General features: G+C 41.7%; 1 protein-coding gene across 1 annotated transcript in view; it reads right to left on the bottom strand.

Moving 5' to 3' along the window:
- The window catches only part of LOC144671981 (NACHT, LRR and PYD domains-containing protein 3-like), a 33716-nt gene extending 7372 nt beyond the window's left edge, over positions 1 to 26344 (bottom strand). Inside the window, exons 1-12 of the mRNA XM_078533920.1 lie at positions 26339 to 26344; positions 23522 to 23573; positions 19036 to 19125; positions 15905 to 16071; positions 11916 to 12105; positions 11762 to 11827; positions 8975 to 10751; positions 8330 to 8416; positions 7998 to 8168; positions 7695 to 7865; positions 6456 to 6626; positions 4297 to 4467 (exon numbers count right to left, since the gene is read on the bottom strand). Coding sequence (XP_078390046.1) covers positions 4297 to 4467; positions 6456 to 6626; positions 7695 to 7865; positions 7998 to 8168; positions 8330 to 8416; positions 8975 to 10751; positions 11762 to 11827; positions 11916 to 12105; positions 15905 to 16071; positions 19036 to 19125; positions 23522 to 23573; positions 26339 to 26344 — 3119 coding nt within the window. The remainder of the gene's footprint in view (positions 1 to 4296; positions 4468 to 6455; positions 6627 to 7694; positions 7866 to 7997; positions 8169 to 8329; positions 8417 to 8974; positions 10752 to 11761; positions 11828 to 11915; positions 12106 to 15904; positions 16072 to 19035; positions 19126 to 23521; positions 23574 to 26338) is intronic.
- Positions 26345 to 27657: the final 1313 nt, after the last annotated feature.

The following is a 27657-nucleotide window of genomic DNA, read 5'->3' as shown; positions in this document are numbered from 1 at the left end:
AAACTTATTTTGATCAATTGTTTAATCTGTACCTTTTAGCCCATTTTTATCCCTTTCCCCCTCCACCCCACCCCCACTAGGGCCATCTGCCACTAGCTTGTTCTGCTTGTTAGATTTAATGTCCCCATTAGCACATTCTTTAGATAATATCGCCACCGTCAACACCCCTTTGTCCTTTTGTCTATGACATCTTTGGCAATCTCTTCTTTGCCTCCAAATGTGGCCCCCTATCGAGCTCTACCTGTCCCACCTCCCTCTACCAGCTTATATTTCACCTCATTTCTCTATTTCCTTAGTTCTGATGAAGGGTCATACGGACTCGAAACGTCAACTGTATTCCTCTCCGCAGATGCTGTCAGACCTGCTGAGTTTCTCCAGCTATCTTTGTTTTTGTTCTAGATTTCCAGCATCTGCAGTATTTTGCTTTTAGCTAAAGTAAGTGTTGGTTCCTTAGAGGGCGAGACTGGAGAATGGAAAACAAGGAAATGGCAGAGACTTTCAAGAAGTGCTTTGTAGTTGTCTTCACAGTAGCAGACACAAAATATAAATCCCAAGGATAGTAGAAGAGGGCAAAAGGGAGGGGGGAACTTAAATCACGATCACCAGAGAAAAAGTATTAGAAAAACTGATAAGACTAAAGGCTGACAAGTTCCTTGGAACAGATGGCCTGCATCCTAGAGTCTTAAAAGGAAGTAGCTGCAAAGATAGTGGAAGCATTGGTTGTAATCTTCCAAAGTTCCCCAGATTCTGGAAAGGTCCCATTGAATTGAAAAACTGTATATATAACACTATTCAAGAAAGCACGGAGATAAAAAGCAGAGAACTATTGGCCAGTTAACAACTGACATTGGGAAAATGCTAGAATCCATTATTAAAGGAGGCAGTATGATGACGCTTAGAAAATCATAGTACAATCAGGTAGAGTCAGCATGATTTTGTGAAAGGGAAAGTGTTTGATTAAGTTTGAGGATGTATTAAGCAGGGTGGGTAAAGGGAAACCAGTAGATGTAGTGTATTTGAGTTTATAAAAGGCATTCAATAAATGTGCCACAAAGGTTTACTGCACAAGTTAAGAGCTCACAGTGTTGGGGGTGATTTATTAGCATGGATAAAGGATTAGCTAACTAACAGGAAACAAAGGGTTGGGATAAATGGATAATTTTCAGGTTGACAAACTATAATCAGTGGAGTCCCACAAGGATCAGTGCTGGGGCCTCTCCTATTTACTATATATATATTAATGACGTGCATAAAGGAACCAACTGCTGATTTGCTGATGAGACAAAGACAGAAGTGCAAGTTATGAGGAGGACAGAGAGTCTGCAAAGGGATGCAGATAGCTAAGTAAGTGGGCTAAAATATGGCAGATGAAGTATAATGTGGGAAAATGTGAGCTTGCCCACTTTGGCAGGAAGAACAGAAAAGCAGAACTTTATTTAAAATGGAGAGACACCGCACCACAGAGGGATCCGGTCTACTTATTAATAATGACAAAAGAAATAAGAACAGGAGTCTGCCATTAAGCACTTCGAGCCCGCTCCACCATTTGGTGCAATCACAGCTGATCTTCTATTTCAACCATGAGGTTCAATGTTCATCATGAACCAAAAAGTTAGTATGCAGGTATAGCAAGTAATTAGGTAGGCAAATGGAATGTTGGCCTTTATTGCAAGAAGATGGAATATAAAAATAGGGAAGTTTTGCTGCAACTGTACAGGGCTTTGGTGAGATGACAGTGTACAGTTTGGCCTCCTTACTTAAACTTAACTTGCATTGGAAACTGTTCAGAAAAGGTTCACTAGGTTGATTCCTGGGATGAGGAAAGGTTGAACCCATATTCATTGGAGTTTAGATGAATGAGAGGTGATCTCGTTGAAACATAAGATACTGAAAGAACTTGGCAGGGCAGATGCTAAGAGAATTCTCTCCTTGTGGGGGAATCCAGAACTAGGGGGTACAGTTTAAAAATAAGAGGTCACCCTTTAAGACAGAGAAGATCTCTAAGAGGGCTGACAGTCTTTGACATTCTCTTCACCAGACAGCAGTGGAGGCTGGGTCATTGAATATATTCAATTAGACAGACTTTTGATCTACAAGGGAATCAAGGTTAATGGGGGTGGTGGGGTGTGCGGCAGCAGGCAGGTAAATGGAGTTAAGACCGCAGTCACATCAACCTGATATAACTGATTGGCGAAGCAGGCCTACTCCTCCTATTTCTTACAATCACAGCATATGTTTTCACATGTAAGCTGACTTGACCCAGCTCTACCTCACCAAAACCGACTCTTCTACTGTTGCTAAGTTATCAGACTGCATATTTCACATTCAGTACTGAATGAGCAGAAATTTCCTCCAATTAAATACTGAAGATGCCTTAACCCATTGTTTTCAACACCTGCTCCAAACTCAATTCCCTAGCTACCGACTCCATCCCCCTCCCTAGCAACTGTCTGAGATTTTGCAACCTGAGTGCCACATTTGATCCAGAGATGAGCTTCCAATGTCATAACTTGTGCCATCACTAAGGCCATCTATTTTCACCTCCATAAACCGACTTCACCTCTGCCTCAGTTTCTGCTGCTCAAATCCTCGTTCATGCTTTCATTACCTCTAGACTGAACTTTCCAATGGACTCACCGGTCTCCCGCATTCTACCCACTTTACATTCGACATCAAACAAAGCTCTGCTGTCTGGGCCTTAACTCATAGCAAGTCCCATTCTCCTATAACCCTTGTGCTTGCTGACCGCAATTGACTCATACGAACATGTGAATTAAGAACTAGAGTAATCCATGCCCCTTGAGCCTGCTCTGCCTTTCAGTAAGGTCATGACTGATCTGATTGTGGCCTCAAGTCCACTCTCCTTCCAACCCCCTAAACCCTTTGACTCGCTTGTCGCTCAAGAATCTAATTCTGCCTTAAAAATATTCAATGACCCTGTCTCCACTGCTTTCTGGGGAAGAGAATTCCACAGGTACATAACACCCCCCCCAAAAAAAAATCTCACCTCCACCTTAAAATGGGAGACCCCTTATTTTTAAACTGCGTCCCCTACTTCTAGTCCCGTCCACAAGACGAAACATCCTTTCAGCACCAACTTCAGGAGTCCCATTAGAACCTTATATGTTTCAATAAGATTGACCTTTTATTCTTATACACTCCAATAGATATAGGCCCAACCCATCAAACCTTTTCTCATAGGATAACACCCTCATCTTGGGAATCAGTTGGGTAACCCCCTCATCCCAGAAATTAGTCGAGTGACTCCTGGTCAAGCAACCTTTTGATTTTAAAATCCTTGCCATTTTTTCCCCCCCAAATTCTGCCATGGCCTTTCCTCCCACTTTCTCTGCAATCTCCTTCAGCACCACAACCCTCCAGGATATCTGCATTCCTCTAATTCCGGCCCATCCCAAGTTTAATTGCTCCACCATTGGTGACGATGGCAATCTTTGGATGTTTCATGACATTAAAGGCACTATATTATCAGTTGTTGTCATCCTCTCAATATTTGATATTACCATGGAGGCTAATGTGTCATATGAAGCAATTTCTTTGATGTTTATGGGAGTCTTTATATGTGTCACCACAAGCCAATGTTCACATCTTTTTTGTTTAAGCGATGCTGACTCTGGCAAAATAATTGACCAGGCCACTGGGGATAACTCTCCTGCTCTTCTCAAGTGCCATAATATCATTTACACCCACCTGAGAGGACACATGGGGCATCGGTTTAAAGTGAGTAAGCAAAAATTTGGCAGATGGAGTATAACATGGATAAACTTGTTCACTTTGGCAGGAAGAATAGAAAAGTACTATTTAAAATGGAGAGAGATTGCACAGAATACTCAAAAAACAGAAGGATATTGAGAGGGGTTGACGAAGTGAGACACCTTAATGGTATGTCCACAGGTCTCTGAAAGTGGCAGGACAGGTGTCAGGCAAGGGAGTCAATGATTATGGAAGGCAGACAGGAAAGTGAAGTTGAGACCACAGTCAGATCAGCCATAATCTTCTGAATGGTGGAGTAGGCTTGAAAGGACAAATGGCTTACTCCTGCTTCTATGTTCTGATGTAAAAAGTGTCATCTGAAAGTCAACAGTTGTGGCCACGCAGCACTCTCAATACCTCACTGGAGTGTCGGCCGGGATTTTTCTGGTCAGGTATCTAGAGTAACACTTGAACCAACAATGTTCTGACTTAGCAACAAGGTCCATGGCTCACACTTAGATTTTGACAAATGGTGTAGTGTCAGATAATTATTAAAAACACAATTACACGCTGTCAGGTGCTCACCGCAGTTTCTGTAGTTTGCACTCCTGGTTCTTCAGAGCTTCAAACAGGAACTTCACCCCTAAGTCGCGCAATTTGTTATGACCCAGGTCTAACTCTGTTAGTAACTGGCTTGTATTGAGAGCGGAGGCGATATCCTTGACACTAGAAGCTGAGAGACCATTATCACACAACCTGGGGACCAGAGAGTAATAAAGTTATATCTAAAAACTGGAAAGAGACACTAATAATGATGTACTTAACAAAAAAAAATGTACCACGTACTATTGGGGATGAACTTTGAAAAATCTACAAAAATGGGACTGCCCATGGGTGCGTCAGCAAATTTCTGCAATCGGCCAGCGTGCCAGTTTACCATTATGGTCCTACTTCCAGGCCATTTTGGATGCGGCTGAGCTAGAGGTGATGTCTACTCACCCAGAAGTGGTAGGTAGCCAATTAATCCTCTTTAAGGGTCTACTAGGCTCCTCTCCCACTGCTGACCGGATATTTTCAGTGAGCAGGTAGGCCCTCTGCAGATGCGATAACCCAGACAATGAATGGAGGTAGCCTCTCAGCAGCAGACTTGGGGGTGTAGGCCAGCACTCCCTTCACCAGTCCTCCTCACCACCCTCTTAGTCTGACCCACCTACCATGTTTGATACATGGGTACTGCTGCAGCCGCAAGTTTCCCTGTTAGGGAAATTCCCTTCCACAATGGAGGCCTGGCAGCTGTGGTCTCTTTCTATTTATTATTTTTTAAGAAGCCTTCAGCGGGCAGCTCTATCTCTCCTATGTGCATCGCCAGTTCACATCTGATGGTGGGGCTGCTGATGTGACAGTGCTGGAAAACCACCTATTGGTGCTCAATTGGCTGACTACCATCATTAATTGGATAGGGCTCTCTGATGCATCCACTTAATTGGCTGCCTCTTCTAAAATCCATTTCAACATCCCACAGCCAGCAATTCCATATTCCCAACCTGGAATTCAGCCCGGTGCTGGGATAAGGACCCTGGGAGGAAAATCCAGCTCAAACTGTTAATTACTATTAATGTTAATAAATATCTACATTATTTGTAATCGGGCTGTTATTAAGCACCATTTTTACTGTTATGAAATCCATTTGTTCTGTGTCTGTGTGCTAAGTTAATAGACTGGAGCTTGTAACATTAGGTACAGGATGTTCCATTGCTTGTTACATTTGTTCCTGCCTAGTAACAAGGGCAGAACGCTCTTGGGCTGTTGTGATAGGTCAGCGGATCAGTTGAAGAGTCTGTGAGTCAGTTTTTAGTCTTGAGGAGTCAATTTCAGTCAGCCAGCCAAGGAATGTCCCAGAAGTAAAGGACAAAGATAGGGACTGGAAGAGGTCCCAGTTAAGTTTAAAAAGCATGAAAAGAGCTGCAGTTGGTAGACTGTAAGTGAAGTGGGCTCAAAAGAAGCCTGGAGGATCCATGAAGGCAGCCGAAGGTTGGTGACTCTGTGCTATGGGCCGTTGGGGCAGAATCACCCCTTTGGAGCAGTGGCATGTTGCTTGGCGCGGCCAAAGATCTGAAATTGTGTATGTAAGTGGATGCTTGAGTGTATTTAGAAATCCAGGGGAACGTAATCTCGGAAGGCGAGATTGAAACCTTGCGAGGTGGGCCATTGTTGAAGCTGTCCGAATTTGAGTGACTTTTGGAAATAATTCCAAGATGAAATCTTTGGTGAAGATTGGAAACCCTTGTTTGAGAGGGATGGAGTTTCAGTGAGATTGGTTGTCTCACAGTACGACTATGGAATCCATTTTTAGTCGCATCTGTCATTTATTGTGTAATGTGGTGTTTTTGACCACAGTTTGCCTGTCAGCTCAAAGGTACCTCATACTTACTCAGGGTATTAGATATTGTAGTTGTTTTCTCTTTCTGAATTTGTATAGTAAAGTTTATTTTTATTTGTTCCAAATCCGTGGAACCATCTAGCTTTATTCCATTAGCAGGTGTCTTAATCTCAAACTTTGTCTACTTTAATCAAAATGTTACTGGTCCCTAACCAGATCTCCCCCACAACCCAGGGTCTGGCCAAGGGTCATAATAATACTAACATAATACCATGCTTATTACTAGCACTGTTACTGATACTATTAATAATATTCAGTGTCAGACATCCAGTTATTATAAATACAATCTCAGTCTGCTGCTTACCACAGTTTCTGTATTTTACAGTCCGGATTTCTCAGAGCTGTAGACAGTAGTTTCACTCCTAAATCTCCCAGTTTATTATAACTCAGGTTTAGAACAGTCAGTGCTGGGTTTGCACTGAGAGTAGAAGCTAGATCTTCGGCACAAGAGGATGTGAGACTCATGCCGCTCAGACTGGAGATCAGAAACACAATTTAAATTAGGATAAATCTTGGTAGTTATTAATAACTCTATCACTGATCCTTATTGTAATATTGATAACACTAATAAGTGTATAGTGTTTATTTACATTTGTGATAATGAAAATGTAGTGTTTATTCATCTTGCTGACAAGAGACATGCTGTCAAAGCTTTTTGTCTTGCACTCATCAGGGCAGACGCAAGAATACCAAATTTCAAAGGGAACAACAATTTATACTGCATGAGAAACAGGGCGCTAATCTGATGGCAAGTCGACTCTGATCAGTCAAGGTGCTGCTATGCAAAATGCATTAAGGAACTTTTTCCGCCAAGCTTTTCTTTAATTGAAAAGGCAAAATTGTTTGGACAAATCCATTTTGCCTGCAGAGGACCAGACCTTGCCTATGAATATATGTAGCTTCTAGCAAGCATAAGTGCGCTACATTGCGAGTCTGACTGATAATCTTAAATTGGTGGTTAGTGTAGTCTTGGTACACTTGGGATTACACTAACCAGAAATTTATCATCAGTCGGACTCGCATCTTGGCTCACTTATGCTTGCTAGAAGCTATATATATTGATAGGCAAAGCCCAATCCTCTGCAGGCAAAAGGAACGTGTCCAAGCATTGAACCTTTTCAATTAAACAATAGGTTGGGGGATACTGTTCCTTGGTGCATTCCCCATGGCACATGACCAGAATTGACTTGCCTTTTTTGAATTTAAACAAAAGCTTTGGGGTAACTGTTCCTGGTGCATTCTCCATTTCAATGTCTTGACCATAGTCCACTTGTCAACCTACCAGCACCCTGTTTCTTGTGCAGTATAAATTATTCCTCCTTTGGAAATTTAGTATTCTTGCATCTTTTCTGATGAGTGTAAGGCAAAAACCTAAAACATAATATATGTCTTTTTTTTAAGCAATACTCAAGTTCTGCACTACCAAGCTGCTATTTGTTTATTAATACCACTGATAATTAGTGTTTATTATTAAATCATTAATAATGTTATTTATAATGAAGTGTAAGATTTCTTGTTATTATAAACACAATCTGGTACTTACTGCAGTTTCTGTAGTTTACAGTCTGGATTCCTCAGAGCTGCGGACAATTGTTTCACCCCTGAATCTCCCAGTTTGTTACTACTCAGGTCTAGCTTAATCAGTGACTGGTTTGTGTTGAGAATGGAAACAAGAGTCTCAGCACAAGAAGCTGTGAGAACGACATCAGCCAGCCTAGAAATCGGAGACAATATGAATCTGGATGAATCCCAGTGCTTATTAATTGCTATTATTGATACTAATGTTAACATACAATGTCAGGCATACTGTTATTATAAACACAATCTCATACAGTTTGGTACGTACCCCAATTTCTGTATTTTACAGTCTGGGCTCCTCAGAGCCACAGACAGTATCCTCACTCCTGAATCTCCCAGTTTATTATTACTCAGGTTCAGATGAGTCAGTGACCGGTTTGTACTGAGAGCAAATGCAAGATCCCCAGCAGAAGAATCCGTGAGACTGTTTTCCTCCAGCCTGAAGATGAAAGAGGGAGAGAGGGTGGAGAAGAAATAACATCAGTCTACCCACCCAATACCTGTTAACAGTATTACTGTTACTGGAATGATGTACCATTACTATGTAACGTGTCAGACATCCAATTTTAAAAATAAAACCTCACACAATCTGTTACTTACCCCAGTTCCTGTAATTTAGACTCTGGATTTCTCAGAGCTTTCAAAAGTAGTTTCGCTCCTGAATCTCCCAGATTATTACTTCTCAATCTGAACACAAACAAACAGAGTTAGAAACAAATTGAATTAGCCACTGGTTAAAACGTCTCTTTTTTGGATGTTTCCAAATGTACTGAAAAGACTTCAAAAAATAAATGAGCAGATCTTCCTGTCACTGACAATGAATCTCACTCTGTTCAACTCCCCATATATTCAGAGGCTGTCAGTAAATGCCTTTTTTAAATAAAGTATAAAATATGAATGGTTTAATTGTTCCTCGGTCCAGTTTAATTTACAGATGATCAAAATCAATCTCCTGGATCTTGAGCAGACAGTTTAAATTTGAGGAATCGTGTCCTCATTCCTGCTACTCCATAAATCTCAAATTCCTTGGAATAGACTGTAATGTTGCTAACTGTTCACAAGGATCTACTTTTAGATTCTCTACTCCTAAGGGAATTACTAACTAATTCTCTATTATTCATCACATAATTACCGAATTTGTTTCTCTCTGGCTTAACTGGTCTATATTTCTTTTACCCAGAGCAATATTTCAATCCATGACTTTTCTACAATTTACTGAACAGCTAGAGAAAAATAAATTATTACCTCAACGCGCAACATTTGTGTAGTACAAGTTCCAGCCGCTGGAGTCCTTCAGACTGAATGAAACAGTTCTGCAGATCGAGGCGTTTTATTGAATCACAGAGTTCAATGACATGAGACAGGACCACACAATCAATTGGGGTCAGTGGCAATCCACTAAATGTAAGTACTTCCACAGATCCCACTGTGGCCTGAGCTAGTGCTTTATTCTGAGACTCAAACAGGTAGTGCAATGTGTTCAGGAGGTTCCTTTGATCAGGTTTACTCATTGTGTTTCCAATCTGACCTTTAATCTTCTCCTTCACCCAGTCAATCACTCGATGAGTTATTGGTAGAGGAAATGGGCCGAGAAACGCCTCCAGGGGCCAAGTTGACTGTGGGGCGGAGAGACCAGCAACAAAACGGAGGAATATCTCAAATCGCCCGTCTTCCTCACTGCCGGCTTCACTGAGGAGTTTCTGGATGCCCCCAGGTTCTGGAGTCAGGAATTGTGCGAGTGCAGCTACAAACTCTTGGATGGTGAGGTGCAGAAACGTGTAAACCACACTCTGGGCAGAAACATCTCTCTCCAAAAGTTCCATCATGAACCCAGACAGGAACTGGGAAGGTTGCAAATTGTACTTGGTCAAATCTTCATTTCTAAACACAATCTTCTTCTCAGAGACTCCTGTGAAGGCCATCTCACCAAGCTTCTGTAACATGTCACGGGGGCTTTCAGTTTCTCGGCTGTGGTTTATCAGAATGTTGTAGATATAGTACGAATATAGTTGGGTGATGGTCTTGGGAATCCGCTGCTGCCACTCCCTGTTTCTTTGTGTAAAGAAGGGACCCAGTGACAGACCGAGGATCCAGCAGTAAGAAGGATTGTAGCACATGGTGTACAGGATCTCGTTCTCCTCCACGTGTTTGAAAACAGCTGCTGCCACCACCTGATCTTCAAAAAATTTGTTGAAATATTCCTTCCGTTCATTACCAACAAATCCCAGGATTTCCGCCCAGACACTGATCTCAGCCTTTTCCAATAACTGTAATGCAGTGGGGCGGCTGGTCACTAGCACTGAACATCCTGGGAGCAGCTTGTGTTGTATTAAACTGTACACAATGTCAGACACTTCACACCAGCATTCGGGATCTGTGCACATGAACTGAGGTTCTGTATTTCTCCGATTGTCAGCAAAATCAATACTGTCCTTGAATTCATCCAAACCATCGAATATAAACAGCAATCCCTTTGGGTTCTTCCAGAGCTCTCCCAGAACATTCCCAAAGTAAGGATGCTGATCCAGTATCAGATTCCTTAGGCTTATTCTAGAATTAATTGTATTCAGTTCCCGGAATTTAAAACTGAAAACAAATTGAAAGTGCGGGTATATTTTCCCTGTGGCCCAGTCATAAACAATCTTTTGTACCATTGTTGTTTTTCCAATCCCGGGGACTCCGCTCACTGCTGCTGAACTCCCGGAATCGGATTGCCAAAAGAAACTTTTTACTTTCTGGAACAAAGAGCTTATCCAGGAAAAACTGCTCTGGAACAATTGATCAATTCGGATTTTCTCCAGTTCTCTCCGGAGATGTTTCTCTCTCCACTCTTCATGGTCTCGGCCTCTTGCCAGCAGCTCATGTTCTACAAGCGTTCGATCTCGAACAGAAGAAATGATCGTTAACTCAATGTATCGATCAACCAGCTGGAAAATCTTAACCTTCTCCTTGATTAGGATAGTGTTCAGTCTCAGTGTTTCAGTTTGTTCCTGGAGCGTCTTTTTGTGTTTCTGTTGAACATCTTCAATTAGAACAGACAGAAAATGGTTTTTAATGTTAGTTACACTGGAATTTAAAAAAACTCAAGCCCATTTCACTGTAGATTAAGAACTTAATTCATAAAATTAATGCAAGGAGGAGACTCAGAATGAATGCAACTATTTACTAATAAATAAACTCAAATTATGTAGCGAGGGCTGAGAAGGAAATTCAGGATATTTTTCATCCAAATCGCAATCGTGTGGAGGTTTAGTTACCAGGGAAAAACAATAAATGGCTGGTGCAAGTGGTGTCTAAAGGACAACTGAACATATTTCTACAGATAGAGATGAACCCACCTAGCCCCCATCGGGTGTAACAAGAACAGGCTTATTTGGGACAAGCAGTCTTTTTCTGTCCCGAAACATTCTCCAGTTATTTTCCACTTTCAATTCTTTAAATAGCTTTTTCAGTTTTTTCATACATACAACAAATAATTGTATTGTTATAACTGTCCTTTTGTAATGCTGATTAGAATCGAAAATAAAACAACAGCACGCTTCATGCAGTATAATGTAGTCAATACATAAAGCCTTCACCATTTATTTCAATCTGTCCCACCATTCTATTAATTAATTTTGTTCTGAGTTTTCCACAATGCAGTGCTGGAAATTAGAAAATACGATGATGTTAATTATTGAATTAACATATCAGGTGTATCACAGTGCATCAGGACCCTGCCAGGTGTGTACGGGGTTTCACAGTGCACCAGGAGCCTGTGTATAAATCTCATAAGTAATGGCAATCAACAGTTTGATTAGTGAAACAATGCAACATTCGTACATTTACAGCATACACAGAAATCGTATGATTTGTAAGGTGAATCTATCCAGAATAGTCGAGGATTGAAGACGAATTCAAACAACTTTGAATTGTGCTTCCAGCCATTGAACATCCGATTCTCAGATTTTGAAGCTCAAAACGGTTACAGTCAAACATTGTGATTCTCAGAAGTGAAATAAAGCAGTTTGAAATCTCCATGTCATCTCTTACCTTTCAGGGTACGGGGAACTTCGGGTAAACCTCGGACAATGTTGACAAAATCAAATGATTCAGAACCTGTTTAAATCAATTCACATTTCATGAAATCAGATCTGTGTAATATTATAGTAAAATCTGCACTGTTTGAATCTGAAATTGAATTGACCATGTAATTTTACTGTACCAAGTTCCTGTATTTCTTTCAGTATTTTATCCAACTTTGGTAATTCATAGCGCATTTTCACAAAGGATTCCCACATCACTCTTCGGGTCTGAGAGCCTTTCCCCATCACCAGATTTAGGAGAAGTTTGGAACTGCCTGCCTGGTTTCCCTTCTCTGCAAGCTCAATGACTTTCTGTAAAGAATAATAATGAATATATTGAGGAGCAGAGTAAAAGATAAACACTGAGAATGAGAAGGAAAGGGTCTGCTCAATGATGGGATCTCCCACTTGTTTTGAACACACAAATCAGAACGGAAACCGATCCGTTCTGAACATGAGCAGAATATTCTACAGGCCATTCAGACCCTAGAACCTGTTCTGCCCTTCAGGCTTAATGTTTCAGGTCAATGACCCTCCTTGAAGAAAACACTTCACTTGTTGGACTCATTTCTTTTGCAAAGGAATGTGGTTGTCATTTAGGACAACTATCTCAGTCACAGGCCATTACTGCAAGTGTTCCTTGGGGTTGCATCCTCGGGTCAACCATCTTCAACCATGTGCAATAAGGCGTAGACTGTTAATCAGGTCCATGCTGGTTGGTGAAGCTGAAACTAAGACACAGCTGTTTTCTTTGTTGGAGAGAGTTTATTGACTTAGTTCACAATCAGCACTACTCCCACGTCCAGCTATAACTATTTATAGATTTTTTTGCTCCCATTTGCCTTCCAAGTTTCCAATCTTCAGCTGGACATTATTGTCCAGGTCACAGCTATAAACATAACAGAATTTCTCCTTGTCGCCCATCACTCTCGGCTGAAACAAGTCCCTTCCCGTCCCAACATCAGCTGGATCCCTGGAATGGATTGTCCGGAGAGAGGAGAGAATTTAAACCGGTTCAACTTTACAGCTCCGTGGCCACCATCTTCCCCAGCAGCCTCACTGCTTGGACAAATACCCATCACCTGTTTAACAAGTAATTACCATTAAAACATGACAATGTAATTGCCATTAAACTTTAATGTAATTAATAAGACACTGACATAGACAACATCCAGGCTTGGGTTGACAAGTGAGGAGTAAAGTTCATTGCACAGAATTGTCAGCCAACAACCATCTCCAATAAGAGAAAGTCTTCTTTTTGTCATTCAAGTGCCTAAACATTTCTAATTACCCTACAATCACTTTTAATCCAATTTAACCTCAGTCACCACTGGTAGGGAGAAGAGCTTTGGATGTGGTGAAGTTGATGATAGGTGAAGGATGGTCGGCAATGACATTATTTAAATAATCAAGACTGAAGGTGATAAAGGCATGGGTGAGTCTTTCATCAGTTGACAGACTGAGATAAGGGAGACAATATTAATGAGGAGGAAGCATGCAATATCCGTGATGTACAGGGTTTAGGATCAAAAACTCAGTTCAAGAGCAAACCAGAACATAGCAGCTCATGCCGTATAAAGGGAGCAAGGCTTGTCTGCCTAGCTCCACCAATGATTTAGCGCCACCAGGAAGAGTTTGATGCTTTGCATTTCTGAAGAAGCTGGGACCAGAAGACCCAACCAGAAATGCGGAGCTCTATTGTTGTGCAGAAAAGTAGGAGTGGAGCAGTAATCCGACGGCAACTGCCGCTCCTTGGAATTTCTGGGCCATTCTGAATGGAGTTGAATACATTTGTTCACCAACCCACCACTTTGTTTTTCGTCATTTAAGTGCATGTACCTTTAATTGGTTTTGCGTGGTCCTGCACATGTGATCATGGTGGGCATTTTAAAAATTCTTTGATGGGATGTGGAGGGGGGAGGGGGGGTTGGAGGTGGAGGGTTGCTGAAAAGGCCAGCATTTGTTCCCCATCGCTAACTGCTCTTAAACTGAGTGGCTTGCTAGGCCATTTGCGCATGGTCACGCAGCTTAGAGAGAACACTTATCTTCATACAGAAGCTGGTCAGAGAGCATAATTTGCTCTTACTAACGATCCCCTTAGAAACTAATAACTTTTAGAAAAGAGATGAATTTTCCAGTGAAAGAACCAAGAACAGAAGGACCAAGTGAAAGGACAAGATTTAATTTAAGATTTCTACTGTAACAAACTCAAATCAACATAGAATAAACACTACTTAAAATGCAACTACTTCCAAACTACAGGAAATATCGCAAAATACAGCAAAATCGAGATACGCTTTGCAACTTTCGCTAGGCAGCACACTTCTTGCGGATTTGTAGCATTACAGGAACAAGTCCAAAGTTACTTTGGCTTCCAGCCTGCTCACTTCTCCCTCCTACTCCAGGTCAAAACTTCCAGTGGCCTTCGAAAATTGTTCCACTCGGCCAGAGTCTTCCACATACAAATTTCATCAGCAAGATCCACTTTGTCAAATTCTTGTTTCTTAAATCTCCAAAATTTTTCAGTTCTGTCCCCTTCTGCTTGGACAGAAAACCAACTTGTACAAGCACCCTACTTTCACACAGCAGTTGCTTCTTTGCCTCTCTCCAGCTCTGTCCCTACAGTTTCTATCTCTTTGTGTTTTACAAAAAAGCCACCCTTCTGAGGGATATTGCGTCCAAGTATAAAGAACATAACTGGCTTATAAATTCCAATGTTTGCAACAAACTGTTATGGAAGCAAGAGAACAGAATTTTAGTAACTGAAAATTCTGTTGTTGTATGGATAAAAAATAAAAAGTTCTGAGAGTGATCAGAAGATTGGCAATAGGTCATGTAGCATGGTAACAGGAATGGGTTGTGAGCAGGGGGTTAGGATTAGTATTAACATTAAGGAAGAATGAACAGGAAGTTGGGATTAGACTATGTGGGATATTAATGGTAATGGGTAGTGAATAGGAGGTTGGAATAACAACGGGTTGCCTAGGTTTTCCACTTGTGCAGGTGGTAACTGATCGACTATCAATTATACAACATGCCCAATTATCATTTTCATTTACTTCTCTCCCATTAACAGAAACAGGCAGAACATTAAACATTGTTTGCGTGGAATTTCCTAAAATTATCTCCTGGGGAATAACGCTCCACAGCAAGTTCTACCGCACGATTGCGTCTCTGCCAAAGCTGGAATTGGCCTCTGGTATGTGGGGAAGAATAAACCTGCACAGCATTAGGTTTTCAATTTTCTCAGTTTGTTTCTGGTTACATTTTAAATGTTTTAACAGTTTTGTTTAGTTCCTTGGGATGTCTTTTACTTTCTCTGCAGGTGACTTTTGTTATCTCCCCATTCCTTAATTTCCTTTATTTATTTTGCAGGTCAGTTAACTCTGACCTTCTCTAAAACGCACATCTGTTGTCTCTGGTCCCTCCTTTTCCCAGTCCCACTCCAGCTGTTTCTCTTCATATCAATCCATACTGGAGTTATACCTGAACCAACCCCTTTCCATTGTACAGTTATTGATAAATCCACTGGTTATTTCACTGCTTCATATCAATAGTCCCCTGCAGGCAAGTTTGCAGACAGGTTGTTTGGAGCGGGAGTGGGGGCGGCTGCAAAATTATGTCGGTGGCTCTTCTGCCACCTAGCGCCAGCCATGATTTAACATGGGACGAGAAGCCCACCCTGCCTTTTATGAGTTGAGGCCCTTAAGTAGCCAATTAATTGCCACCTCACCCTGGCTGCAAATTTTTGGTTGGTGGGAGGAAGTACAGAACGGATGGATGGTGGGGTATGCTCAGTAGTTTAGCCTGCAAGGGCCTTGGACAGGAAAGGTGGGGAGCTCATTCATGGACCCCCTTTTCCGATTGCCCCTTCTCTTGATCCCTGGGCTACTGGGACCAGATAGCTGCTGCAGCCAGCCATCTGATTGGCAAGGAGCACTCAGAGGCAGGACTTCCTCCCCAAATGAGGGCAGAAAAGCTGGATCAATGAGCATTAAATGGTTGTGGGACAGCAAGGGTGAGTTTCCCATTGACTTTTCCAGTGCTGGCTTTCCAAAAAACTGGCCACAAGTTAAATAATCAAAACGTATTCTCTGTCCCACCAACTTACCTGATGTTCTTCTCCACTGAAATGCTTCACATTTGTTAACAACAAGCTGACTTTGTCCACCCCTTCTTCAATCCCCTGTTCTAGTCTGTCCCGGTAGAATTTCGTCAACTGGAACAGCTGGTGTTCATCGTACTGTGTCAAGAACGCAGTATTTGTAAAGTTTTGATCTGTGATAAAAATAGAGAAAACTAAACATATTATTTATTTTCCATCCCGACTGCTCCATTACTCTTAACTAAATGACTTCTGCGAGCCACGTTATCAAACACACTCTGAAAATCCATATATACCACATTTGCGATATTCCATCGATCTATTTAATTTTGTCTCAACAAGGCTTTATCTTATGTGTTGGTAGTTTGGGCTCATGATTGGCAAATTATGTTTAACTTGGATAAGTGCAGAGTTATGGGCGAGGACTTGATATTCGCATACCCTTCAGGGAAAAGCATTACAATTCTTTATTGTAATGAATACATTAGTAGGCAGAACTCTAGTGCATAGATCCATAAAAGTGCATCACAATGCCATGAAGCTATAGCTACAGTCATTGGCGTGCATTCATAGGACAATTGATTACAAGATGAGGCATGCCATTTTGTCTCACACAACACCTTGGTCGGCCCTCACTTGGGAAAGTGTCTCCAGTTTTGGTCTCACCACATGGTGACTAAGACTGAGGCTTTAGAAAGCTTGCAGAAGAAGCTAATTGTCATTTTAAAGCACCTTAATTACCAAAACTGGTTAACAGGGTTAGGATGAAAGCGAAATACTGCGAATGCTGAAAATCTGAAATAAAAACAGAAAATGCTGGAAAAACTCAGCAGTTCCGGCAGCATCTGTGCAGAGAGCAAAACAGAGTTAATGTTTCGAGTCTATATGACTCTGAAGAGTCATACGGGCTCAAAACGTTAACTGTTTTTCTCTCTCCACAGATGCGGCCAGACCTGCTGAGGTTTCCACCATTTTCAGTTTTTATAATAGAGTTGGGACCCTACTTCAGACAACCCTAAATGGTCTGAATGAGGATTATAAAATGATGCAGGGAATGGATTGTGTTGCAGTAACAATTTGTTCCAATTAAATGCGTTATCGAGGAGCAGGGGCCACAATTTTAGCTGTATAAGGTCAGATGTCAGGAGATGGTTCTTTATCCAGTGAATAGTGAAACTCTGGAGAAGGCTGTCATCTTGCCCAGTTATCACTGACTTGCTGAAACCCTTCAAGTGGGAATGAGGCCTATTTCAGACTGGGAAGATCATCACCTCTTCAGGATCAGAGTGACATCATTGGACAAGCTTTGATCATGCAGAGCAATCAGGAGGAGAATTGCTCCAACTTCCATTCCCTAAATTGGCCTGTCTGTATTTTATCTGGCTTTTTGCCTCTCCCAAAAGGTCTGATGGTTTAATATGGAGTGGAGTGTTGCAATTATATAGGACAGGAAAGTTTGGCCACAGAGTCTTGACTTGTCCATTATTGTTCTTACGTTTGTAGATTATCAATTAATACTTGTTGACAGATAATCCGTTCCAGTCTCTCCTTATCATCCTGTTATCACTAAATGCTCACTAATTTCAGCTGGATTAAAACATTTGAGGAGTTTCCCCACAACAAATGTAAGTTAAAAAGTCTCCAGTTATTCAGTTGATTGTCTTTGCCTATTTTAACAGTGATATTGTTTGGGCTCCTTCAGTTAACTTGATTTATTTTATATTAAAGATGGGTTGAGAATTTGTCACAAGACCCTGTACTATTGCCTCTCTGACTTCATTTAATAGCCTTGAGCGCATTATCATTGGGCCCAGTGACTTATCCAACTCAGCTATTTTGATCATCTCTGAATAATTTCTCTACAATGACTACTAAACATGGGCCCAGTGCCTTCGCAATTTCACCAACATCGTCACTTCCATCATCATTTATGGACACTGAAAGATATATTTTAATTTGTTCCAAGAAATCATCTTCCACCACTAGTTTCCCCCTTTCCTCCCCTATCTCACCTCCACTTTTTGTGGACTGCAAATCCTTCGATAATTGTGCTGTTTCCCTTTCTTTTGCTGAACTGTACACATATGAATTCAACTTGAAAATATTGAGTTCAACAATTTTAGATCATGAACTCTCTCCTCCATCCCCACCCCCTTTCCGATACCCCTTTTTTCCAATAATTTATATAGATTTTTCTTTTCCCACCTATTTCCATTATTTTTAAATGTATTTCCATCCATTGTTTTATCTCTACCTTTTAGCCTATTTCGATCCCTTCCCCCCAACCCATCCGAAGGGCTATCTGTACCTTGCTCATCCTGCTTTCTACCCTTAATGTCAACTATTAGCACATTCCTTAGATAATATCACCACCTTCAGCATCTCTTGGCCTTTTGTCTATCTCCACCTATCACTGGCCCTCTATCCTGCTCTACCTGTCTCACCACCCCACCAGCCCCCTTCCCCCTTAAACCAGCTTATATTTCACCTCTTTTCTATTTTTCCTTAGTTCTGTTGAAGAGTCATACGGACTCAAAACGTAACTGTGTTCCTCTCCGCAGATGCTGTCAGACCTGAGTTTTTCCATGCATTTTTATTTTTGTTTTGAAAATAGCTTCCTGGAACATCTTTATATTTTAAAGTTTTTTTGCATCTCTATATCTCTCTCTCCTCACTTAGGTCTACCTCTGCCACCAAACATTTATTCAGATGTCCTGGTATCTCTGTATGTCGCTCGGTGTCAAGTTGTACTTGTGTTAAAAATGTTAAATAATAAACGCAAGGCTGTGGTTGCTGTTATAGTGTTGTCATGGAACCCTTTAATAAGACTGGCCTCCACAATTACTTTTCTCTGATTTTTTACAAACACCCAGGCCCACCTCATGGATACTAGATTAAATCTCCCATGCTTCTGACTTGCCAAATACATTTTGAATGATTTCTACATTTACAGACATAACATTTAACACTTGCTTCAATTCCTCAGTATGTAACACTTCTTTGTTTTAAATTTTTGTTTTATTTACCAAGTGATTTCATCTTTCATGATTTCAAAACCTCTTTTCTTGCTAAAAATGTGATAAAATATGACTTTTATCTGGGCAGAAAATACTTTTTAAAGGATTTAATGAACGTACCTGTATCTATTCTTATTCCTGAAGATGTTGGATCCACTCTGTTTGGATCTTCAGCCATAACGCTGACAGGCGTTCCCAGGTTCTGATGCTCTGTATTAAATACAATATTAACAGGAGGATTAGACAGAAATATTAATTTGAGAAGGAGAATTATGTCTTGTGTAATGAAGTGGCAGATGATGTGTGCCAGGTGAACCAAATTGCAAGGGAAACTCGTCCACACTATCACAACGATTTTGCAATTTGTGTTTATTACAAAATTATGTGTGCATTGAATTCAAAGGAATGAGTCCACCAAAACCTTTAGATGTTTTAAAAATTAAACTAAAATATTTATTAACGAAAGAAAAGATTTCAAGCATATACACAAGACCACAATTACTTAATAGTATAACAAATCCTAAAATTCCTAATTAACCTGATTCCCAATTGCACACACCCTTTAAGGCAACAGTCCAAAATAGATTTTAAATTAAAAAAGCAAGCCAGCAAGTTACCACAGTATCCACTTGATAGTGGGATACCAAAAGCTTGCCTCCAACTTTGGTTAGCGGACACAGTAGACTTGTGCATGAATGCCTGGAGGCTTCCCGAAGGCTGTTTTACGCACTCCTGATGGATCTTACATGGCTCCCCAACACAGCCTTTCAGTCCACTTTATATATCTTTCCCTCGCTTTAATCTGTAAATTCCATTGTTCCATGGTCTTTGGATAATATGAAAACTGTCATGTTGCCAATATTGTCAATAACCTTTGGGAAAAATAAACACACTGCTTGGACTTGCTTATCTGGTTAGTTGTAAACATCCTACCATCCCTTTGAAATCCAAACAACTCCTTCACTTATCTAAAAATGCAAATTTCCTTCACACCTTATATGCTAAGACCTCATCCATGTTTACTCATCAGCATTTCAAGTACACTTCTACACCTAACTTCTTTTGATAATTTCACGCTTGCAGTCTACCTGACTCCAAATGTAATTAAATCACACAGACGGAACCATCTACACTCACACCTATAAACCTACTTTACAATAAACCAGAATATGAAAATTATACTTTTGTAACACTTGTTAAACATGATATCAGTCACTTTTACCCCATCACTACAACAGCTGTTAGCTCTGGCATTGAGCATTTTCTGAATGCTATGGTCAACTCTCCACATCAGGTGTTACACAGACAGCTGCTCAGTGAAATCCCATGAGTCCCGCTAATCCCCACAACCCAGTTTCAGATATACTCCCATTGGCAGAAACTCCATACTAGAAAAGTCCATTAGTAAGATTTACTCACTTAGTCCAGGCTAAAATCAGACTTACTCCCAAAGTAGAGAATATTCTGCAGGAAAATGTGGACCGGGTGATCACTGATGAAATAAACAAGCCTTCATTCTGTTAAAACAATCTGGTGATGTTGTATTATTTTTATTCACAGGTTTGTGCTTTATATTTTTACCTTGTTGACTTGTTACTTTGAACTTGAGTTCCAATCACATTATATGGTGAATATAATATCAATCTGCATACACAATATATGACTAGGTGTCATCCCTATGGACTCTATAGGCAGTGACATCGTCCATGTGTCCATGGTGATGTATCCTGCTTAGTTTCAATTGAACAGATTTACCATATCTCTCATGGTGTCAGCACCTGACCAATGAGCAGCGTAGGAGCTCAAGACATTATTCTACATTTGGGTTAATATTAGCAGGTTATAAATCATGTAAATGTTATAAATCCTCTAATTTAAAACAGTAAGGTGATGGATACTATTGTTCTGTAGAATATCTTCAAAATATCATAAAATGCCATAAAAAGTATAATTGACAGATTTGACAATTGATTTACAATTACAATTATCCACTTCTGCATGTGTCTCACTGTATGCTCACACTCGTGTCCTTTCCTTTCCATGCTGTGGGATGGTGGTTCAGTTTCAGCTCAGTCATTTCTCCAAACTACAGTTGAAGTTATTCAATGGCATTAATTTATAACCAAGACGAAGACCTTGTAAAATTCAGTTATCTGCTGTTTGACTTAAAATGACACGTGTAATATAAACAAAATCAAAAACTTGTTTTCCACAGCACTTCAAACATTAAAAACACAGAAGGCAAATCAGACACAAGATGATCACTGAATAAAGGAAGTCTCTACGCCTATCCACCCACACACACACAGATGGAGAATTATGACTGGGGATTTGTAGGACTGGATGAGGTTAGGGAGGGGAGGAAAGAGGCCATGAATGTAGATAAACAGAAGGATGAGCGTTTGTTATGTAACATTAGTAATGGAACATCTTGGCTATCGGGTAGTTAATCAGGATCCTACCCCCCCCACCATGTGAAAGGTAGTTTCAGTCCTGAACTGGTTTCCTTCTAATTAAAAAAATGCCAAGTTTGTTTCTGTCTAAAAGGGACGGTGTCTGTTTCCATTTAGCCAAAGTGACAAATAACCTCATTAGCCTGAACTTATTTCAGCAAACACACATGTCCCTGCTCCATTCTCTGAGCTAATTCACGTCTGATCTTCCCTGATTGAAAGTGACATTGACACGTTTCACAGTAATTATAATTAATCAGGGGCAGGTTTTACCTCGGAAGTTGCTCCTGTTGTGTAAGTTTTAAAAAAATCTTTCATTGGATGTGGGCATCGTTGGCTAGGCCAGCATTTATTGCCCATCCCCAATTGGCCTTCTGGTGGTGAGCTGCCTTCTTGAACCACTGCAGCCCATGTGATGTGGGTAAACCCACAGTGCTGGTAGGAAAGGAGTTTCAGGATTGAGACCCAACAACAGTGAAGGTACGGCGATATATTTCCAAGTCAGGATGGTGAGTGGCTTGGAGGGAAACTTCCAGTGGTGGTGTTCCCATGTGTCTGCTGCCTTTGTCCTTCTAGATGGTAGTGGTTGTGGGTTTGGAAGGTGCTGTCTAAGGAGCCTAATTAACTGTGAACAAAGTTAGATACTGTATAACTTGAATTTTCTCTCTTTTTGTTCTGGGACGCTCAGTCAAACAGACTGACTGTGAAAGATAAAATGTTGCATTTCCATCTGGGACAGTGTACACTAAAATTCCTATCAATTTCCTAATATTTTTAATTTGAGCCCAAAGCCAGCAGCCAGTGCCTTGTCAATGAGTTGAGGAAAAGGCTGTCTCTGCACATATGCACGTTAGCCATTTAGGCACGGAAATAAACCACACCTTAAGATCCCTGCAGTTATCAAAGGATTGAGCCTGACTTTCCATAGTTACATGTATCATTTTAAATTTGAAGCAGGTACACCTTTACATTCTTATATAGAGGAAGGTTATTACTGTGCTGTGGTCGATAGAAAGGGCAGATGTTTCTTATTTTCAGCAGCAGTGTTAGATTGTAATGAATATAAAACCACAATCTGACCCGAGATATAAGGAATAGATGTGATATTATCTTTTTCTCTTTCATTTCCTCGCTGTTGTGTCACCAAGATTCACTCAGGCCAGAGACGCAGCCAAAACTGACAGCCAAAACATCCCCCAGTATTTGTCTTCAGCTGAACTCTTCCCCTAACAGACCTTCCCTTCCCTGCTTGTTTCAATCTACTGCTGTTTTCTATTATAATAAAAAAACATTTAAATGGCCAAGTCCATCTCAGTAACTTTACTGGTCTGTAGCCCAGTGCAAACAGCAGCTGAGGCATGTTGTCTGATACGATCCGCCAGTCTTTGGGACGTACAGCTACATACCTAGCAGCACACTGGCACTGAAATTAATTTACCACATTTCTCATTTGTGTGATACGTAGAACGTCTTTTTAGCTTGACGGCAGCATTCTGTTAGTGGTGAATATCACTCGTGTTGCTACTGCATAGTAGCAGCGCGAAACAGCTTCACTTGCTGCTCAAACTCGAAACACCCCGGGTGTACGATCTCACTGGCCCCTCCTCCTTGGGTCATCCACCATCTGATCTCACTGGTGCCATCCTCTATATTTCAGTCGTCTTAATTCTAATTTTACCCCCAACCCAAATATGAAACACAAACATACAAACAAAGGAGGGGTGGAAGGAGTATGTTCTGCCATTTGATAAGATCAAGGCTCATGTTATTGTGGCCTCACCTCTATTTTTCTTTCTACCATGTACCCCTTTGACTGCCTCATCAGTCAAGAATCTAACTCAGCCTTAAAAATATTCAAAAACCCTACCTCCCTTGCTCTCTGGGGAAGATTAATCCCATTCCCTCTTTCTACTCTTTCGAGGTAAAATGTTTTCGTTTGTAAAATGTACATTGAATTTCCTGGATCTATTCCAATTATGGGTTTGATTTCCGCATTCGCCATTTTCTCTCGACTGCAGAACCCGTGTGTTATCGCCATGAAAATACACGAATATACTTCATTAATACGATAAAATAACTCTACACAAAAACAAATCTACTTCAATACTCTGTAATATCGGAGCTGTAATTATTTCTTACTCTTACTTACATACCAGCTCGCGCCGCCCTCACCTGGCGTCCCCGGATTTGCGACAGGGTGCAGCACTGCGCCGGCGCGACAGAGCAGGTTCTGAATGCGCCTGCGCTAGCGCCGGCCCTCTTGGCCACTCATGATGCTGTTCCTCCTACCGACGCAAGATGGCCGGCAAAACCAGTTTGCGTGTGCGCACCAGCCCGCGCATAAACCAGTGGCGTAATTTCGAACTGAAATCTGTCCTGAACTGAAACTCAGCAACAGCTGCGCCCAATCCAGGGAGCCCGATTTAGGAGCGACCGCCTCCCTTTTTACTGGTTCATTCTTTCCCTTTGCGTCGAACCCCGGTATCCTCGCGCCGCATCGGTTGAACCGCCCAGGCGTGGCACCCCCAGCCGCCTCGCGGCCGGACAATGGAGTGGGCGGAATGATTTTTCCGGATTTGTGCGATCCGCTGTCAATCAATCGTTCACAGCCAATTGGAGATGTGATAGCGTCGGTGTTTTTAATTTATACAGAATTCAAACGAGAAAACATTGGAAACGTTGATGAGATCCGGCGGATTTTGTGGAGCGAGAAAAAGAGTTAACGGCTGAGGGAGGGAAGATTTGATCAGAAATGGGAAAGTGTGAAATAAGAGGGTAAAAGGGAGACTACAGGCAGGAAAAGGAGGAAGGAAAAGGTTGGGGATTGAGTGGGAGACAAGGGAAGATTTGATGGGAAAAGGGATGATGGAGATGGAGGACAGTGGATGGGGAAAGGGAAGGGTCGCTGTCTAAGACCTTTCTGCCACAGCGCACCGAGGGGCTGGGAACTGTTTAAACCCCCTCGGGCTGTACAGCTCAAAATGAAAGGCTGTAAATGATTGTAATATTTTTTGTACTGATGCACCTGGTGATACATTTTGTAAAAGTTGAACTGGATTGTACCCTTGAAATGGTGTTTTTGGAATGGTTTGGAATGTGATTGAAGATATTTTATGAATAAAGTATATTTTTGCAAAAAAAAAGGATGGGGAAAGGGATGGGGGAGAGTGGATGGGAAAAGGGATGATGGAGATGGGGGACAGTAGATGGGAAAAGGGATGATGGAGATGGGGGAGAGTGGATGGGAAAAGGGATGATGGAAATGGGGGAGAGTGGATGGGGAAAGGGATGATGGAGATGGGGAGAGTGGATGGGGAAAGGGATGATGGAGATGGGGAAGAGTTAATGGGAAAAGGGATGGGGGAGATAGGGGGGAGTGGATGAGGAAAGGGATGGTGGAGATGGGGGACAGTGAATGGGGAAAGAGATGATGGAGATAGGGGAGAGTGGATGGGGAAAGGGATGATGGAGATGGGGGACAGTGGATGGGGAAAGGGATGATGGAGATGGGGGAGAGTTAATGGGAAAAGGGATGATGGGGGAGAGTGGATGGAGAAAGGGATGATGGAGACGGGGGAAGAGTGGATGGGAAAAGGGTGATGGAGATGGAGGAGAGTCTATGGAAAAAGGGATGGTAGAGCCAAGGGAGAGTCATTGGAAAAGGGAGGATGGACACAGGGGAGAGTCAATATGGATCTTATTTTCGGGTCTTTTGTCGGTGTGCAGACCGCTGAGTATCTGCAACCAGTTAAAACTACTCCTGGGAGCCAAAGTAAGTCATGGCAAGTGTGTGGTCATGTTCTTTGGGAACTGGGCTATCTCATCTTTTGTCCTATTCACCAAGAGGTCAGACTACCTGAAGGTGCTGCGGTTCTAGTTCAGAGGGGCCGAAGTGTGTGTCAAAAACTGGAAAGAGTATGTAGCCATGGTAAAATAGAAATTGGTCAATGGGAAAAGGATGATGGGAATGGTGGAATGGAGGCAATGACAACAGAATAAGAAACTTAACGAAACATGGTCTGGAAGATGTGGCATAAGGGAAAAGGAGAATCACCACCAACATCTGCCAGGTTCTGATGTGAAACTCTTCAATTGGGTGTTGATCCAGTTGCTGTTGTTAAGAACACAAGAAATTGTAATATTCTTCTTCAGGTCATAACCCTGTCATATTTCCTTATGTACTGGAAGTCAGGCTATGATTGGATTAAGAGCTAGAGTGATGGCAAGGGTCTAAAGTCAACAGTAAGAAGTGGTTTTGATATGTTAATGAAGCAAGAGGAACTTCAGTCAGAGTTTTACATAAAGCAATAACAGGAATAGTTTGAATGAGTTGATTTAGATCAAATGGGGATATGCAGGTTGTAAAAATATGTAAAGAAGTGAGGTAAAGATGGTAAGTTTGTTTTTACAAACCTAAGCTAAAGTAAAGAGTGATTTAACCAGTTCTGAGAAGAAAGCATTTTTCCACATACACAATATATATCCGAGTGTGATTCCTCTCCTTGGGCAGGGACATTGACCATGTTTCCATGGAGATGTGTCCTGTTGGTGCTTCTATTTGAATATATTTACCATATCACTCATGGAGTCAGCACCGGTCTAATGAGCACTGTAGGAGCTGAGGACATTTACCACAATGTTTCAGTCTCCCCAATGTTTTATTGGAGAATTGTGCGGGAAGTTTAAGGCTGGATGTCAGACATGCAGACTAATGTTCCTAATAAGATGGCATGGTGTGAGTATAATGTACCAGTGGGCACTCCCAATGCAGAGTCTCATCTGAAGGTAGCCTGTCTGGTACAGGGTTGTGGAGATCAGCGGGGCTCACTGGATTTCACTGGGCAGTTGTTTGTGTCACACCTTCTTTGGAGAGTTGATCATAACACTCAGAAAATGCTCGATCCAAGAGCTAACAGCTGTTGTACTGATGGGAGAGGAGGGACTGCACAAGGTTCTCCACATTTTTATACTTCCATCTCGTCGTCCTATTAATATTGGGTTATCAGAATGTGTTCGATATTGTGTCTCAGAGAAGCCTTTTGCAGTTTGGTATAAGAGAAAAAGTAGCTGCTTGGGTAGAGTGTGGATAGGATGTTTAGGTTTTCTCCATTTTTTGTTCACAGATTCAAACTCTACAACCACGGAGGCCTCGACAAAATGTAATGATAACCAGTTGTTTCAATTGATGAAATTCTACCCGGACAGAAGAAGGGGTGGATGGAATCAGCTCATTGTTAACATATAAGAACTATTTCAATGGACAAGAACATCAGGTCAGCGGGAGGGAAAGCAACTGCAAAATGAATATAACATGCCACCCACTCCCTTTCTATAACCTCCCCCAAACCTACAAGCCTCCAAATATCTTCACTCCTCCAATTCTGACCCACTGCATCCATGATGAAGACAAAAGAGGAGAGTTTTAAAATAAATGGGTGAGAGAGAGAGCAGGTGGATTTGGAGGCGGGGGAATGAGGGAAATTTTCTGCAATGGCCTTCCCGCCCACGCAAACCGCTCCACAATTTTACACTTGGACGGGCGAGGCCTAGGCCGGCCTGCCACTCGTCCCCCAATTGAGGCCAGAAATTGGGCAATTATTGATGACTTAAGGGCCATTTCGCACCCAGCCTCAGTTTTCAGGCTGGCAGGAGGAGTTCCGGGGCATGGGGAAGGCCAAAGTAGCAGCCTGTCGTATCTCAATACAATAGGCATTGTTTCCAATTTATCTCTGAAGGATCATGAAGCTGAGAGGTGAGTTTGTTCGGAAAGTAGACACAGGGGAGCCAAAGTTAATGGGGAAAGACTTGGAGGCAAGAGGTCTTTCAGATTCATGACAGAGAGGTGGGAAAGAAACTGAGCACAGAGTTTGTTCAGGGGGTATGAGGAAGCTGAGAGGAGAGGTTTTTTCTTTGAGGGTAATGGGAAAAGGAAATGGGTTTAAGTGCAGAGCTCTATTAGGGAGAGGGCATAAGGGCAAAGGATAAACGGGTGTGGGGCTGAAGAAGGAGGTTTTTCAGAGAGAGGGCACAGCCATGGGGAGAATGGGTCTGAGGGGAAGGGGCTTCCAGTGAGAACACAGTTGACATTGGGAAATGCAATGGAACAGAGGTGACAACACGTTCAGAGAGACAGAACCGAGGGGAATGGGACGGAGAGGAAAGTGCCTTCAGAAGAGAGACCAGGAGAGAGGGGCTGAATGGGAAGTGGAACTGAGGGAAGAGCTTTTTCAGAGAGAGGGCCAGTGAGTGACAGGAAATGGGACTAAGGACAGAACATTTTTAACAAAGA

This window comes from Cetorhinus maximus, chromosome 35, assembly GCF_964194155.1.
Source record: "Cetorhinus maximus chromosome 35, sCetMax3.hap1.1, whole genome shotgun sequence".
Taxonomy (NCBI): Eukaryota; Metazoa; Chordata; class Chondrichthyes; order Lamniformes; family Cetorhinidae; genus Cetorhinus; species Cetorhinus maximus.
Note: the sequence above shows the minus strand (reverse complement) of the source record. Positions and strands in the feature narration are given on the sequence as shown.